The sequence below is a fragment of the Aspergillus ambiguus genome, assembly GCF_047715705.1.
Source record: "Aspergillus ambiguus strain CBS 117.58 unplaced genomic scaffold BDV59scaffold_39, whole genome shotgun sequence".
Lineage (NCBI taxonomy): Eukaryota > Fungi > Ascomycota > Eurotiomycetes > Eurotiales > Aspergillaceae > Aspergillus > Aspergillus ambiguus.
The window spans coordinates 80,970-92,706 of record NW_027395552.1 but is presented as its reverse complement, the minus strand read 5'-3'; the positions used below and the strand labels follow the sequence as shown (position 1 = coordinate 92,706).

Here is an 11,737-nt window from a genome sequence, read left to right as displayed (position 1 = left end):
CCGTCGTATGGGCAATGCTGTTACGCATATACAGAATAGGCAGAAAGGAAAAGCGATTGGTTGACCTTATTCTAATTTTGTACACCTAACTAATCATGTCTAATTTCTCTTATACGATAGCGTAGCCTGAGACGGATCGGACTTCCTCCTACACTTTCGAGAGCAGGAACCCATTGTTCTGCAACTTTTGGAACATCTGCGTGGGGTCATATTTCTTGGCCGTTGCCTTCAGCTTCTTCACATTCGTCGCCCCATAGGATGCCAGGGGATTCTGGTCGCGGGAGGCGTCGTTCATGTACGTAAAGGACACATCCAGCCCACGCTCCCTGGCCAGTTTCTGCCAGTACTTTGTCGTCTCTATGGAAACGGATCGGGCAGCCTCGTCATCAGCCTCATTCTCCCAGTCTACAATGGTGGTCCACCCTGTAGCCGACATTAGAACGCCTCCGTATCAGGAGAAAGTGCAGTGAGTCTTACATTGCTGGGGACCGGTTCGGATATTCAGGGCGTTTCCACCATTCTCAATCCCTTTCTGGATGAGATTCTCTCCCACGTGTTGCAGAGCAAAGGACTGGTTGACCCCGATGGTCTGGTGAGCTTCCTGGGCCTTCTCCAGCCAGTAATCGTAGACATCCCTGGTCAGGTTGGAGTCGATGCGAGTACTGCAGCCGCGATAGTCGTGTCTAGAGATAAATTAGTCCTGTCTAATGAGGAAGAGTGGTTTAAATAATCACTTACCGACCGCTCGTGGCAGGAAAGGCGGATCCTAGGAGTTGATCAATGACGACAAATGTGGTGTTCATTGCGGGGACAGGAGTCGCCAGCGGTTCCAGATCATAGAATGGCGCAAACGCGCTGGGATTGTCGGTTGGCTCGGAATAAACAAGCCCAATAACTACAGATGTCAAGGAGATGTCAATGGCCACGGTTGATTTGACATCTGAGGCTCCGTTGAGCTGCCACTCCGTAAAGGCATCCAGTACGGCGCCGGCTTGATCGGGGGCGTAAATCATCATTTGCCCCCAGACCTCGTAGACAGGCACCGTGTTAAGATCATAACGAGAGACGATGCCATAGTTGGGGCCACCACCCTTGAGGGCCCAGAATAGATCATTGTTCTGCTTTGCATTGGCGTTGACAATGGTTCCGTTTGACAGGACAACCTCGAAATTCTTCACGTTGTCTGCTGCCAGACCAAAACGATTGGACATGTGATGGTATCCTCCTGTAATTTCTCCTTAGACACTTTTTTCGGTTCATAAATAAAGGCATCTTCGTAACTTACCTCCCAGAATCAGACCACCGACACCCACCGTGGGCAGTCTTCCCCCAATCACCACGGCCTTCTCAGCGTCTAATGCCTTCGTAACTTCGCCCCAGCGAAGACCCGGACCGACACTCGCTACCTGGCCATCGGTTGACAGGTTGACAGAGTTCAATCGAGACAAATCCAGCAGGATACCTTGACCACCAACGCTTGACCAGCCGGGGTTCGGCGAGTGTCCGCCACTGCGCACTGCAAATTTCACCTGGAAGAAATTGATGACTTTGACCACGGTGGAAATATCCTGAGCATCCTCAGGCTGAACGATACAGTGGGGCTCTGCGACGCATGATTCGGACCTGCACGGTGTGGTCAGCAAGAAGCCTAAACATACGAAAAGTGATCCTATCCTACCAATTCACCTCCACAGTAGTCTGGTTGAGGGGTGATGTATCAACATTCTCGGTTCCAAGAACCCCCTGGGCAGTCAAACACGCAATGTTCAAAATAGCAACGGGGTCCCCGGCTTTCGCATACTGCGCCGCTAGGGCACGGGTATCGGCAGTAGACAGCCCGAGGCGCTGCGCAAAGGAGGAGAATTTAGTCACATCGCTCGTGGAGGCTGCTAGAGCCCCTGCTGCAGACGCCCCAATCAGGACACCCAGCAGTTTCATGTTTTCTGTAAGTAATCAATTGTGGTTGATCCCCTCTCGGAATGCATGCGAGATGGGGACCGGACGGCCACGCCGCTATATACTTGTCGCGGTACACTCTTCGGTCTGGATTGGACAATAGCTCCGCCCAGCTCCCGAATCGCACATCTGACAAAGCTGGTATAGGATTAGAGCTAAATTGCCTGAAGATAGCGTTCGCCTCAAGAGCGAACTATAATCTGACATGCTTGGCAACTTCCTATTGTCGATTAGGGTAGATCGACCCGTGTGTCAATCCAAGAGACTAGTCGCAGCCAACTCGATCTCTTCCATTCCACACATTAGAAACATCCCACCCCCATTTCTTCCCCCCTTTCGGACTCTCCTTCGATATCTCACCTCATCGGCTGACGAAATGGGGACAAAATTCAACGTGACTCCGGAAAAGCAGGCCAGCGTGCCTCGCTTCTTCTACAATCAGCTCACCGCCAAGCCCCTCACGGTCCAGGGAGTCAGCCTCGCGGGCAAGACTGCCTTGGTGACCGGATCTAACACGGGTGTGGGCCTGGAAACCAGCCGGCAGCTCCTCGATCTGGGACTGAGCAAGCTCGTTCTTGCCGTGCGCAGTGAAGAGAGAGGTCAGACGGCGAAGAAGAAGTTATCCGCTGGCCGGGATCTGCCCGACGATAGCATCGAGGTCTGGAAACTTGATCAGTCTGACTATGACTCTGTCGTCGCCTTTGCGGAGCGCACCAAGAGCCTCCCCCGGTTGGATATCGTCGTGCTGAACATCGGAATCGCCAACGCGACACGGGTCTTTAACCCCAAAACGGGCCATGATGAGATGATCCAGGTCAATTATCTCTCAACAGCCCTGCTGGCAATCCTATTGCTCCCGGTGGTTAAGGAAAAATGCGCCGCGCAAGGGGGTCCGAGTCGGATTACAATTGTGTCATCGGAGGTCTCTGCGTGGACAGGCTTTAAGGAGAGAAAAAGCTTTCCGCTGCTAGCATCGCTCGACCAAAAGAACGGTAAGGTAGACCCCCTGGATCGGATGATGGTCTCCAAGCTGCTGGGACAGTTCTTCCTGTCATCGTTGGCCTCTATTGTCCCGCCTTCTGTGGTGGTCATCAATGCCGCGTCGCCGGGCTCTGTTCACGATTCCGAGTTCAATCGTGAGCACGATAGGACTTTCTCTGGAGCGATTGCGAAAGTTGTGATGCGCCGACTAGCCAACACCGCTGCTGTTGGAGCCCGAATGATCACCGATGCAGCCGTCAAACATGGCCAGGAGACGCATGGCGAGTTCCTCTCCTTTCAGAAGATTGTGCCGTGAGCTGCCTTTATATGTCTTATGATTAAAGCTATCGCTAAACACGTCTACAGGTTGGCACCGATCATCTACACCGCAGAGGGAAAGAAGATCTCGGAACAGCTCTGGAAGGAGACCATGGAAGAACTAGCCTTTGCAAACGTGGAGGAGATCCTTAAGACCATTTCGGAGTAGATACGGATAATTAGAGGAGCAGATAATTCACGTTGTCATTGAAGACATGTAGATAATTTGAGGAGGACTATCTCATGCGCCGGGTAGTTACATGAATCAATTGCTATATCAGTCCATCTTTTTCGAGCGATCGACAAATCGCCGTTGAAAGAATGAAGATTCCATTTTTTGGCAAGCCAATTCCCAATCTGACGTCCATTTACGATAGAAAGGCTGATAGCCCAGTAAACCGCCCATCCATCGTCCCACGACGACACCCATAGTGCGTGAGACGGTCTGCCCAAAAGGAACCCACCACGGGAGGGAGATGTACGTTCCACCGGCGTCAAATGTCTGTATCCATGAGTCAGGCATAAGACCGAAGCATTCAAGGGATAGGAATGGAAGGAGGACATACGCTAAACAGCTGGATCAAGTCAATCTTAGCCCCATTGACAACCACATCATCCTGGTACCGGTACCAATTCTCAAAGAAAACCGGGCTCAGTTCAAACATACTATCGGTCTTCTCACCCGATAACAAGAATTTGACCACCGTATTGCCATCTTCTTGCCGATCCAGCGAAAGAGGGTACGATCGATGGTCTTTGTACGGCTTGATGCTGTAAGGCCCATCACCTGGCGTTAGCACCACTTCCCGGCCGTCAATCTCCAGTACCAGACGGCCTTGAATAGATTCGATATATTCTTCTTGAACGTGGAAGTGCATGGGCGGTTTGTGACAGAAGAAATCCGCCCCCTTCACCAAGTCGAGGGTGACTTCGAGGGCAAAGGAGCGTTCAGGATGGTGAATGAGGCGTCCTTTCACGGCATTTTTTAGTCTATAAAGAGTACAATAATCTTAGTTGAGTCACAAATGGGATAGTAACGATACTCACACCTCGACTCGGGTGTCGGAGTCCGAATACACCATTTTATCTGCATCGGAGGGTGCCATGGTTGCAATGCCCTGTTCCTATGTTCTCCTAGTCTGGAAATTGGCGTTTCGAAGATCAAGAGAACGGCTGCAGATGAGGTTTAAGTCCGGCCACTCGACGAGCTACGCTTATCTAATAGTTTGGCTTCCTCCATAAGCCCATATCGGATGTCACCTCCGCCATCACTACCGAGAGACAGCTCGCTTGGAACCTGCTCGCCCCTATCTCTACTGTAGTCGGTATGAGACTTTAGTGTGGCTTCGCCTAGAACCCTTGAGACATCCAGAATTGTAACGTGGGGGGTAAAAATATGAATCGTCACTCGCTGTGTTGGTGTTGATATTACACAGATACGACTAGATACAACTAGATTGACTCCACAGGCTAATGCACGGCGGATGTGCTCTTTTGCCAAGCCAGAAAACCCAAGGCTAATCTCACAATCGACCCTGAAATCCATTGACGAAACTGCTTACAGGATCCACCCCACCCGATCCTTCGCCACGTCGGTAGCTAACGATGGACTACTTTCTCACGGCCAGTCCAGACCCTGTCCATCGGATGCTAGCTCCGTCCTCTTGCGTTACTAAAACTGCCCAGATTGTCGAGAACGATCCTTCCCGAACCGAACCTAACATCACATCCAGGGATCTGCATGCCCAATCGCATAGGCCATCGCGTGGGCCTTGGGTAGGCCGCCAGGAAGTCGATGAGTTTGGACCCACTTCATATACGAGCACAGGGGGGTTGAACGGAGACAATGATCCTCTCTTGGGTAGTCTCGGTAAATGGGTTTGCTTCTGGATAATGGGCTTGAGTTGTCGAATGCTGCTTTATGGTCAGCACGTGGGTCCCGGTCAATACAGTTGGGTAATTCGTTGTGCGTACCGCGATACGGTATTTGAAGTGCGACTGCTCGTGTACCTCTAAGGGATGACGTGGTTTATACTTTGCTTCAGCAGAGATAGCGGTGCAATAACGTGCTATGTTGGGCTAGGGTTGTACTGAGATAGTGTCCAAGAACGCTGAGTGTGTCGTATATACTTCATAGGGGCTAAGCAGTCAAAAGATCTATAGGGTAATTTTCAAGGCAGCCGTGTATATAGCCTACTATAAACAGCATTCTCTCAAGTTGTCTTCAGAATTTCCTTCAGCTCATTCAACACCTGAAGATCACAATATGGATCTAATCTTCGCTCTTCTGTCAAACACTCTGCCCTCAGTGTGGCCAAGGAAATCCTCCACGGCAGCAGAATCCATCCCAGATCCCACTATTTCTGGAGCTCGGGTGTCATATCCGAAGGAATCGGTCCCAGCCCTCTATCCTAACGAGAAGGTCGGCGAGCGAGTGACCACCTACGCTGAAACACACAGCTCAACCCTCCCAAGGCATATTGTCAACTACCACGCCACTATTCGGAAGACCCAGCCCGGAACGGCAAACTACATGATCCATATGTCCGAAGCCCAGGCTTTAGTCTTTCTCGCAAAGACGGTGGGCGCGAAGAGAGGTACCTGATGGCCCCGATACTCTCCCTTCTGACCCTTATGTACCAACCAGCTGCATAGTTCTCGAGGTCGGCGTGTATGTGGGGCTTTCGATGTTGGCCTGGAGTCATGCTGTCGGCTCAGATGGCAAAGTCACTGGTCTGGAATTTGACCCTCACTTTGCTGCCTTGGCGGAGAAGTCTTTCTCTGATCATGGTATTGAAAATGCGGAAGTTATCGTGGGTGATGCACTGGAGACGTAAGTTTGACCAAAAGACCGTATATTCATCTGTCCTTGTACCGAAAAAAATTGATTTTTGACATAGCCTCGCGACGCTCGCTCCCTCTGAACCGTACGATATCATCTTCATAGATGCACAAAAATCCGGCTATCCGTTTTACCTTGATACCATCTTGAAAAGGTCCAAACCGGGTACGCCACACCGTCTGCTGCGTCCCGGTGGACTAATCATCGGGGACAATGTCCTGCGGTGTGGGTTTGTCGCCGATGACAGCACCGATAATCCCTGGCGCAACTTTGACTTTGGCGCGCACCGACCTCAATATTGGAGGTCCCAGGATGTGAAGTCTCTCAGGGCGTTTAACACGAGCATGGCTAGGAGTGAACGTTTGGAGAATTGGCTGTGTCCTCTATGGGACGGTGTTAACATCTCTCGATTGATGGACTAATGGGGGTCTACTGAAAGAAACAAGCCCTTATCTTTCAATACTCCGGGCAGTTTATAGAGGAGTCTGTCTAGAATGGAGATCATCACTATCTATGTTTACATAGAATGTATCTACTGAACCTCCGTCAAAGACATCAGGCATTTCTTCGGCGCTGTGACCAATGAATCGTACATTTCCCACGAAACATATTTCTCGGGGACATCAAACTTTGCCGACCAGATCAGAATCGTCAAAACAATTCGTAATTCCAACTGTCCCAGACGCTTTCCCCAGCATCCTCGGTTGCCTGCACTGAATGCAAGGGTTGGACCGCTGGCCGCATCGAAGACCCATTTCCCGTCCGCGTCCTTTCGAAGCCAGCGTTCAGGACGAAAAGTCTCAGGATCGAGGTCATCCCAATTGTGGCGAGCCGGCTTATGCGTCTGCGACGTCTTGCTGCGACTGGCCTCATCGACTGACACGGACGGCATATTGAGCGATGGGCCGGTCAGGTTCAAAAACACCTGGGTATCACGGGGGACAGCGTGACCCAACACAACAGTATCCATTCTCGTTTGGACCATGATCGTCACGACTGGGCAGTTCAATCGCAGCACCTCCTCCAAGAAGGCGTCCAGGTAGGGGGCATGTTTAATCAACTCCGCCGCCGTGGGCAGACGTCGTTCGGCCCACGCGGTGGGATATGTCTCTCGCAGGTTCTCACGAATCTTGGTCTGTTCCTCCGGATGGGACAGAAGTCTGCGCATCAGCCAGATAAAGGACCCAGTCGATGTATCATGGCCGGCAATCAGATACCCACAGATCTCATCCCGGATCCGCGGATCATCCAACATTGGCTCACGGCCGGCTTTTTGTGCGGCCTTGATCTCGCGCCCAATGACATAGTCAAGAGCACATTCTGGCTCGCCGCCTTGGGTCAACCGTGGGATAGCTCTGGTGATTTGCGATTCAATATATCCTCTCAGAGTCTGGCCTGCATGTCGGACCGAGGGCCGCAGGTTGTTGATGGCGTGGTAGAGACGAGGCCAGGGCATGTAGAAGCCCTTCCAGAGGGATTCCTCATTCACTGTGAGGGCAGCCAGTTTGGTGGATGTCCCTGCCGATGGGAATACCATCACTTCACCATTGGTGCTGTCGGGTTGGAAGATGCAAGTGCCGGTTTCCTCCAGGCGGTGCAGGTATGATAGTTGCTTCTTAATATCTCCCCCTTCTGGGCCTAATCCTGTCGCTGCGCTCAGAATAGAGTCAAAGGAGAATTCGACGATGTCATTGACGACGTCAAATGGACGTCCGTTGGCTAATCGTGCTTTGAGTCGCCACAACTCCAGCAGATTGCAGGCTACCACATAGGTATGAGGTGCATTCACCTGCCACGCGTTAGTCCGGGATTTCTGGGGAGACCCAGGAAGAAATTGTCTTACGGTATGAAGGAAAGACGGCGCCATCAAATCTCGGACGAGATCACGACTCTCTCTGAAACGTGGATCGAAGGTTTCCATGGCCGGGTGTGCATGAGGAAGGATACCACTGAACACGTCCACCTTTTTCCCTCGTTTGAAATCCACCGCATCACGGTGGCTCAGGATGTCATTCACCTCGCGATAATCTGAGAGCAGAATCGCTGGCTTCGCAAACGGCCCGAGGAAGATCTGGGTGATGGCCGAGTTGTGACGGCGGGCCTGCTCGAGGAACCACGGACGCATTCCCTGTATGTCCTTTTGTCTCTCTTTTAACTCGGCCAGGTCGCCCATGATGGTTTTGGTCGCATGGTAGTTATACGGGATGCCAGGGAGTGGCCGTGGATATGCCCTTTGGAACACCCAGTAGAACACCGTACCAATGCATGCTACAAATACCGCGGTGATGACGGTGGGATTGCTGGTCGACACAGACTCTGGCAATATCATCTTTGCAGCAACCTCTGTCGCCTCCAAGAGCAAACAACAAGGTGCTTTGCAGGATGTAATGTGGGTATTTCCTGTTGAACTCGCTTGAGGCCTACCTTTTTCTCCGGCGAGAAACCGAGAGATCCCTTCTCATCCGTTGTGAACTGCCGACGTAACGCTCTCCACCCGCTATAATCCCCCTTCCTGCTGACTGCTCTAGTTTAAGATAGTGAGGTCTCACTTATACGAGGATATCTTGGGTGTTGGCGAGGCAGAGCAGGCGATAGGTTATTGCCGAAGTGGATCCGGGCCATGACCTATATCCCACCAGATAGAAGCGATATAACTGATTACCGAATGGAGCAGTTCGTTTCCCTCAAAAACACTGGGTTTCTGGCATAGAATGGGTCTGCACCAGTGGCGTTTAACCGGAGACCCCTGTTATCTTGGGGCTTTGACCAAAATCTGACCTGCAGACTAGATCCATACACTCTCGTACCAAGACCGTTCGGTATCGGAATTTCACGTATGAAACGACTTCTCATAGATCTGTATACTTTGATGGCACTTCATCCATCCTCAGCTTTGGGTCCAGGGTACGAATCCTGTTACTAAAAGGCCACGATGGAGGATATAGTTCGTTGGTCAGATACCGTGCCCAGCCGAGCCCCAGCAGTGGCATCAGAGATTGCTCTTGGGTACAAATTTGCCAGCGCAATGCCATTGAGAAACCTACCGTGTTCCATCTCTCTCCTTCTGCTCTCAATCACGCTGTCTCTCCGCGGGTTAGTGGAGCTTTTCCTTCAGGACCCTTCTACTGGAGTGCCATCTTGTCTATCGATCTCACCATGGGAGTAGCACAGAGGCCCAATGGCACAGCCAACGGCAAGCCTAAGTCCTCCCTTTCCACACAATACGGTGGTGTTCATGCCGGAGGATGGGTGGACTACCTTCCTTCTTCCTTTGTCCCGTACATCCAGCTCTGTCGTCTGAGTCCCCCGGCCGCCTTCTTCATCATCTTCTTTCCGCATTTCTTTGGTGTAGTCCACGCTGCCAGCGTCCGACAATCTTCCATCGAAGATGTTTTGCGTGTCTCCCTCATCCTGCTGGGTGGGAGCTTCTTCTGCAACAACGCCAGCCACGCCTGGAACGACCTCATAGATGCTCCCGTTGACAAACTGGTCGCCCGCACACGCACACGCCCCATTCCTCGTGGAGCCATTACCCCCCGCGCCGCATTCATTTTCACCTGCATCCAAGCTGTCGCCGCCGCCTCCTTCCTCCTGTTCCTTCCCAGCGGTACCAGTCTGGCTACCGTGCCCACCATCATCGGGACCACATACTACCCCTATGCCAAGCGGCATACCCATTTCCCACAGGTGGTGTTGGGATTCTGTCTGACATGGGGGATCATGATTGGGAGCTCGGCTATGGGGGTGTCCGAACCGTGGATGGACAAATCGACCCTGTCCCTGTTGATGGCCTCCATCCTGTGGGTGATCATCTTTGACACGGTCTATGCCCATCAGGATCTGGAGGACGACCTGAAGGTCGGCGTGAAGAGCACCGCAGTTCTCCTCCAAAACTATGCGCGTCTGTTTCTGGTTGTCTTGTACCTGGGTATGAGCGCATGCCTCTTCGCCTGCGGGTATTACGCCAACATGAGCCTGGCCTTCTTTTCCGTTACGGTGGGCGGATGTTTCTTCTCTGTCGGGGCGATGGTTTTCTTGGTTGATCTTAAGGACCCGGCGAGCTGCTGGTCGTGGTTTTCACAGGGGTTCTGGATGACTGGTGTCGCCATCTCGGGTGGGTTGTTGGCGGAGTATGTCTCTCCGCTAAACGGAAATTTCTGGTAAATGGGCACATTGTTTCACGCTTGTGGAAACTTAAGCCCACTCGAAGGTGAATATAACGTGTTGGGATCCAGATAGAAACTCTACGGTGTAGGGATAGACTTGATGATATATATATATGAGACATGATGAGGTACCATCGGCTCCATCTCAACCTCAGCAGTTCTACAGCAAAAGTGGACAAGATAAAAGGTTCCCGTGAATAGATCTAAGCCTATGACTTTGCTTCGTACGTAATTTGATCTGTCCTTGAATTGATCATAATCCCCATCCTCTGGATTTACTGTCAGGCCGTTTGGATAGGCGATGGAGGAATAGCTGTACACAATCAACTTAACCCATCCTTAGTACACAAAGAGAACTCGCACGGAATTTTTGTAGAGAGATTTCCATCTGGCTAACGTAGAACAAACTACTTGAACAAACTACTTGCCCTTCGCTAACCATAAGTCACTTGGGTTGTGTCCGTTGTACACACATGTAGAGGTATATTTTTAGGCAGCCCTCTGTCCTCCTGAAGGCACCCACGTTAATTTTTTAACTTCATCATCTTCGTTCTTCCTCTACCTTCCCACCTTTTTTCTCCTCCTTTCGTTTTCCCTCGACGCCAAAATCCTGGATCCCACAAGCCTCGGTATACCATAGGGATGGTAGACTGGTCGGACCCCAGGGTAGACTGCTTTTGTATCGGACGCTCTGGCTGCTATCCATGCCAGTTGATCCGGAGAGGTGGCATCCCACCTGAAGCAGCAGCCTCATCTCCCACATTGTACTGTTGTTCCTATCTGCGCGGCCCCTTGTCAGTGGACAGATATCCAGCAGGACAGTTGACCAGATCCAGATCCCACGGCCCAGGGGCAGCAGCAGACAGAAGAACCCCAGCATAACCTGTGCCAGCAGCTCCCGTGCCAAGCCCGATCCTCCGGCGCAGCCCACGTTCCAGGGCCGGGTAGAGCGCATAGTCCATTGATTTATGGTCGGTGGCACGCACGGGCCCATTAAGGCATTACTCGACGGGCGTGCATATGGGTTGAAGATCCACTACAACACCACCGCTCCTGGCCATGTTACCGGGATGGGTGGCAAGGACCAGCTGCTTATAGGGTCGCCTGGTTTGAGGCGAAGCTCGTGGTGCTTTGCCATATCACTAGCAGGCAACCTGGTTGTACTACACTAATATGCAGTCGATTCGGCAGCAGGACCCGCAACTAGTGGTTCAACAGGATAGGAGCCAAACACCATGCAAACATGACCTTAAATCAACCTTGTAACCTCGCAAACTGTGATAGGTGCGAACCACTCTACCTACTGCTTACCGGTACGGTCCCTTATCTTCTGTTCGGGGAGTCCTCGTGGAGTGCTCTGGTCATGCAGAGGTCCGGGTGCATGCCCGGGTTGCTTCGGGATTGCACCCTGATCATAGAGCGGCGGGCAGAAGAATCGTTCAATGAAGCACTACTACTATGAAGGCGTAGAGTA

General features: G+C 51.8%; 6 protein-coding genes across 6 annotated transcripts; 3 read left to right on the top strand and 3 right to left on the bottom strand.

Annotated features, from left to right (window-relative positions):
* Positions 1-54: 54 nt before the first annotated feature.
* BDV59DRAFT_185990 (FAD-binding oxidoreductase) lies at positions 55-2,075 on the bottom strand. Its single transcript, XM_073690945.1, has 5 exons — positions 1,679-2,075; positions 1,286-1,623; positions 739-1,225; positions 478-683; positions 55-423 (listed from the first exon to the last, which is right to left on the bottom strand). The coding sequence occupies exons 1-5, from the start codon at positions 1,936-1,938 to the stop codon at positions 149-151; spliced, it is 1,566 nt and encodes a 521-aa protein (XP_073544445.1). The 5' UTR covers positions 1,939-2,075; the 3' UTR covers positions 55-148.
* A 161-nt stretch (positions 2,076-2,236) lies between these two features.
* Positions 2,237-3,326, top strand: BDV59DRAFT_185989 (NAD(P)-binding protein). The gene has a single exon (XM_073690944.1). The coding sequence runs from the start codon at positions 2,333-2,335 to the stop codon at positions 3,251-3,253; it is 921 nt and encodes a 306-aa protein (XP_073544444.1). The 5' UTR covers positions 2,237-2,332; the 3' UTR covers positions 3,254-3,326.
* Positions 3,327-3,392: 66 nt separating this feature from the next.
* BDV59DRAFT_104604 (uncharacterized protein) lies at positions 3,393-4,498 on the bottom strand. Its single transcript, XM_073686497.1, has 3 exons — positions 4,303-4,498; positions 3,822-4,245; positions 3,393-3,757 (listed from the first exon to the last, which is right to left on the bottom strand). Exons 1-3 carry the CDS (start codon positions 4,359-4,361, stop codon positions 3,533-3,535), a joined length of 708 nt encoding a protein of 235 aa, XP_073544443.1. The 5' UTR covers positions 4,362-4,498; the 3' UTR covers positions 3,393-3,532.
* Positions 4,499-5,436: 938 nt separating this feature from the next.
* On the top strand, positions 5,437-6,574 carry BDV59DRAFT_104595 (O-methyltransferase). The gene is made up of 3 exons (XM_073686495.1): positions 5,437-5,852; positions 5,911-6,088; positions 6,156-6,574. The coding sequence occupies exons 1-3, from the start codon at positions 5,522-5,524 to the stop codon at positions 6,517-6,519; spliced, it is 873 nt and encodes a 290-aa protein (XP_073544442.1). The 5' UTR covers positions 5,437-5,521; the 3' UTR covers positions 6,520-6,574.
* BDV59DRAFT_104599 (cytochrome P450) lies at positions 6,575-8,674 on the bottom strand. Its single transcript, XM_073686496.1, has 2 exons — positions 7,941-8,674; positions 6,575-7,886 (listed from the first exon to the last, which is right to left on the bottom strand). The coding sequence occupies exons 1-2, from the start codon at positions 8,424-8,426 to the stop codon at positions 6,630-6,632; spliced, it is 1,743 nt and encodes a 580-aa protein (XP_073544441.1). The 5' UTR covers positions 8,427-8,674; the 3' UTR covers positions 6,575-6,629.
* A 450-nt stretch (positions 8,675-9,124) lies between these two features.
* BDV59DRAFT_185986 (4-hydroxybenzoate octaprenyltransferase) lies at positions 9,125-10,596 on the top strand. The gene has a single exon (XM_073690943.1). The coding sequence runs from the start codon at positions 9,254-9,256 to the stop codon at positions 10,259-10,261; it is 1,008 nt and encodes a 335-aa protein (XP_073544440.1). The 5' UTR covers positions 9,125-9,253; the 3' UTR covers positions 10,262-10,596.
* The last annotated feature ends 1,141 nt before the right edge of the window (positions 10,597-11,737 follow it).

Coding starts and splice junctions, on each gene's coding strand:
- BDV59DRAFT_185990 (XM_073690945.1), bottom strand. CDS start 1,938: ATGAAACTGCTGGGTGTCCTGATTGGGGCGTCTGCAGCAGGGGCTCTA. Junction 1,226..1,285: donor CGGTGGTCTGATTCTGGGAG/GTAAGTTACGAA, acceptor GAGAAATTACAG/GAGGATACCATCACATGTCC. Junction 424..477: donor CCGAACCGGTCCCCAGCAAT/GTAAGACTCACT, acceptor TGTCGGCTACAG/GGTGGACCACCATTGTAGAC.
- BDV59DRAFT_104595 (XM_073686495.1), top strand. CDS start 5,522: ATGGATCTAATCTTCGCTCTTCTGTCAAACACTCTGCCCTCAGTGTGG. Junction 5,853..5,910: donor GACGGTGGGCGCGAAGAGAG/GTACCTGATGGC, acceptor CCAGCTGCATAG/TTCTCGAGGTCGGCGTGTAT. Junction 6,089..6,155: donor GTGGGTGATGCACTGGAGAC/GTAAGTTTGACC, acceptor TTTTTGACATAG/CCTCGCGACGCTCGCTCCCT.
- BDV59DRAFT_104604 (XM_073686497.1), bottom strand. CDS start 4,361: ATGGCACCCTCCGATGCAGATAAAATGGTGTATTCGGACTCCGACACC. Junction 4,246..4,302: donor TCCGACACCCGAGTCGAGGT/GTGAGTATCGTT, acceptor TACTCTTTATAG/ACTAAAAAATGCCGTGAAAG. Junction 3,758..3,821: donor ACTTGATCCAGCTGTTTAGC/GTATGTCCTCCT, acceptor TCATGGATACAG/ACATTTGACGCCGGTGGAAC.
- BDV59DRAFT_185989 (XM_073690944.1), top strand. CDS start 2,333: ATGGGGACAAAATTCAACGTGACTCCGGAAAAGCAGGCCAGCGTGCCT.
- BDV59DRAFT_185986 (XM_073690943.1), top strand. CDS start 9,254: ATGGGAGTAGCACAGAGGCCCAATGGCACAGCCAACGGCAAGCCTAAG.
- BDV59DRAFT_104599 (XM_073686496.1), bottom strand. CDS start 8,426: ATGATATTGCCAGAGTCTGTGTCGACCAGCAATCCCACCGTCATCACC. Junction 7,887..7,940: donor CGCCGTCTTTCCTTCATACC/GTAAGACAATTT, acceptor AACGCGTGGCAG/GTGAATGCACCTCATACCTA.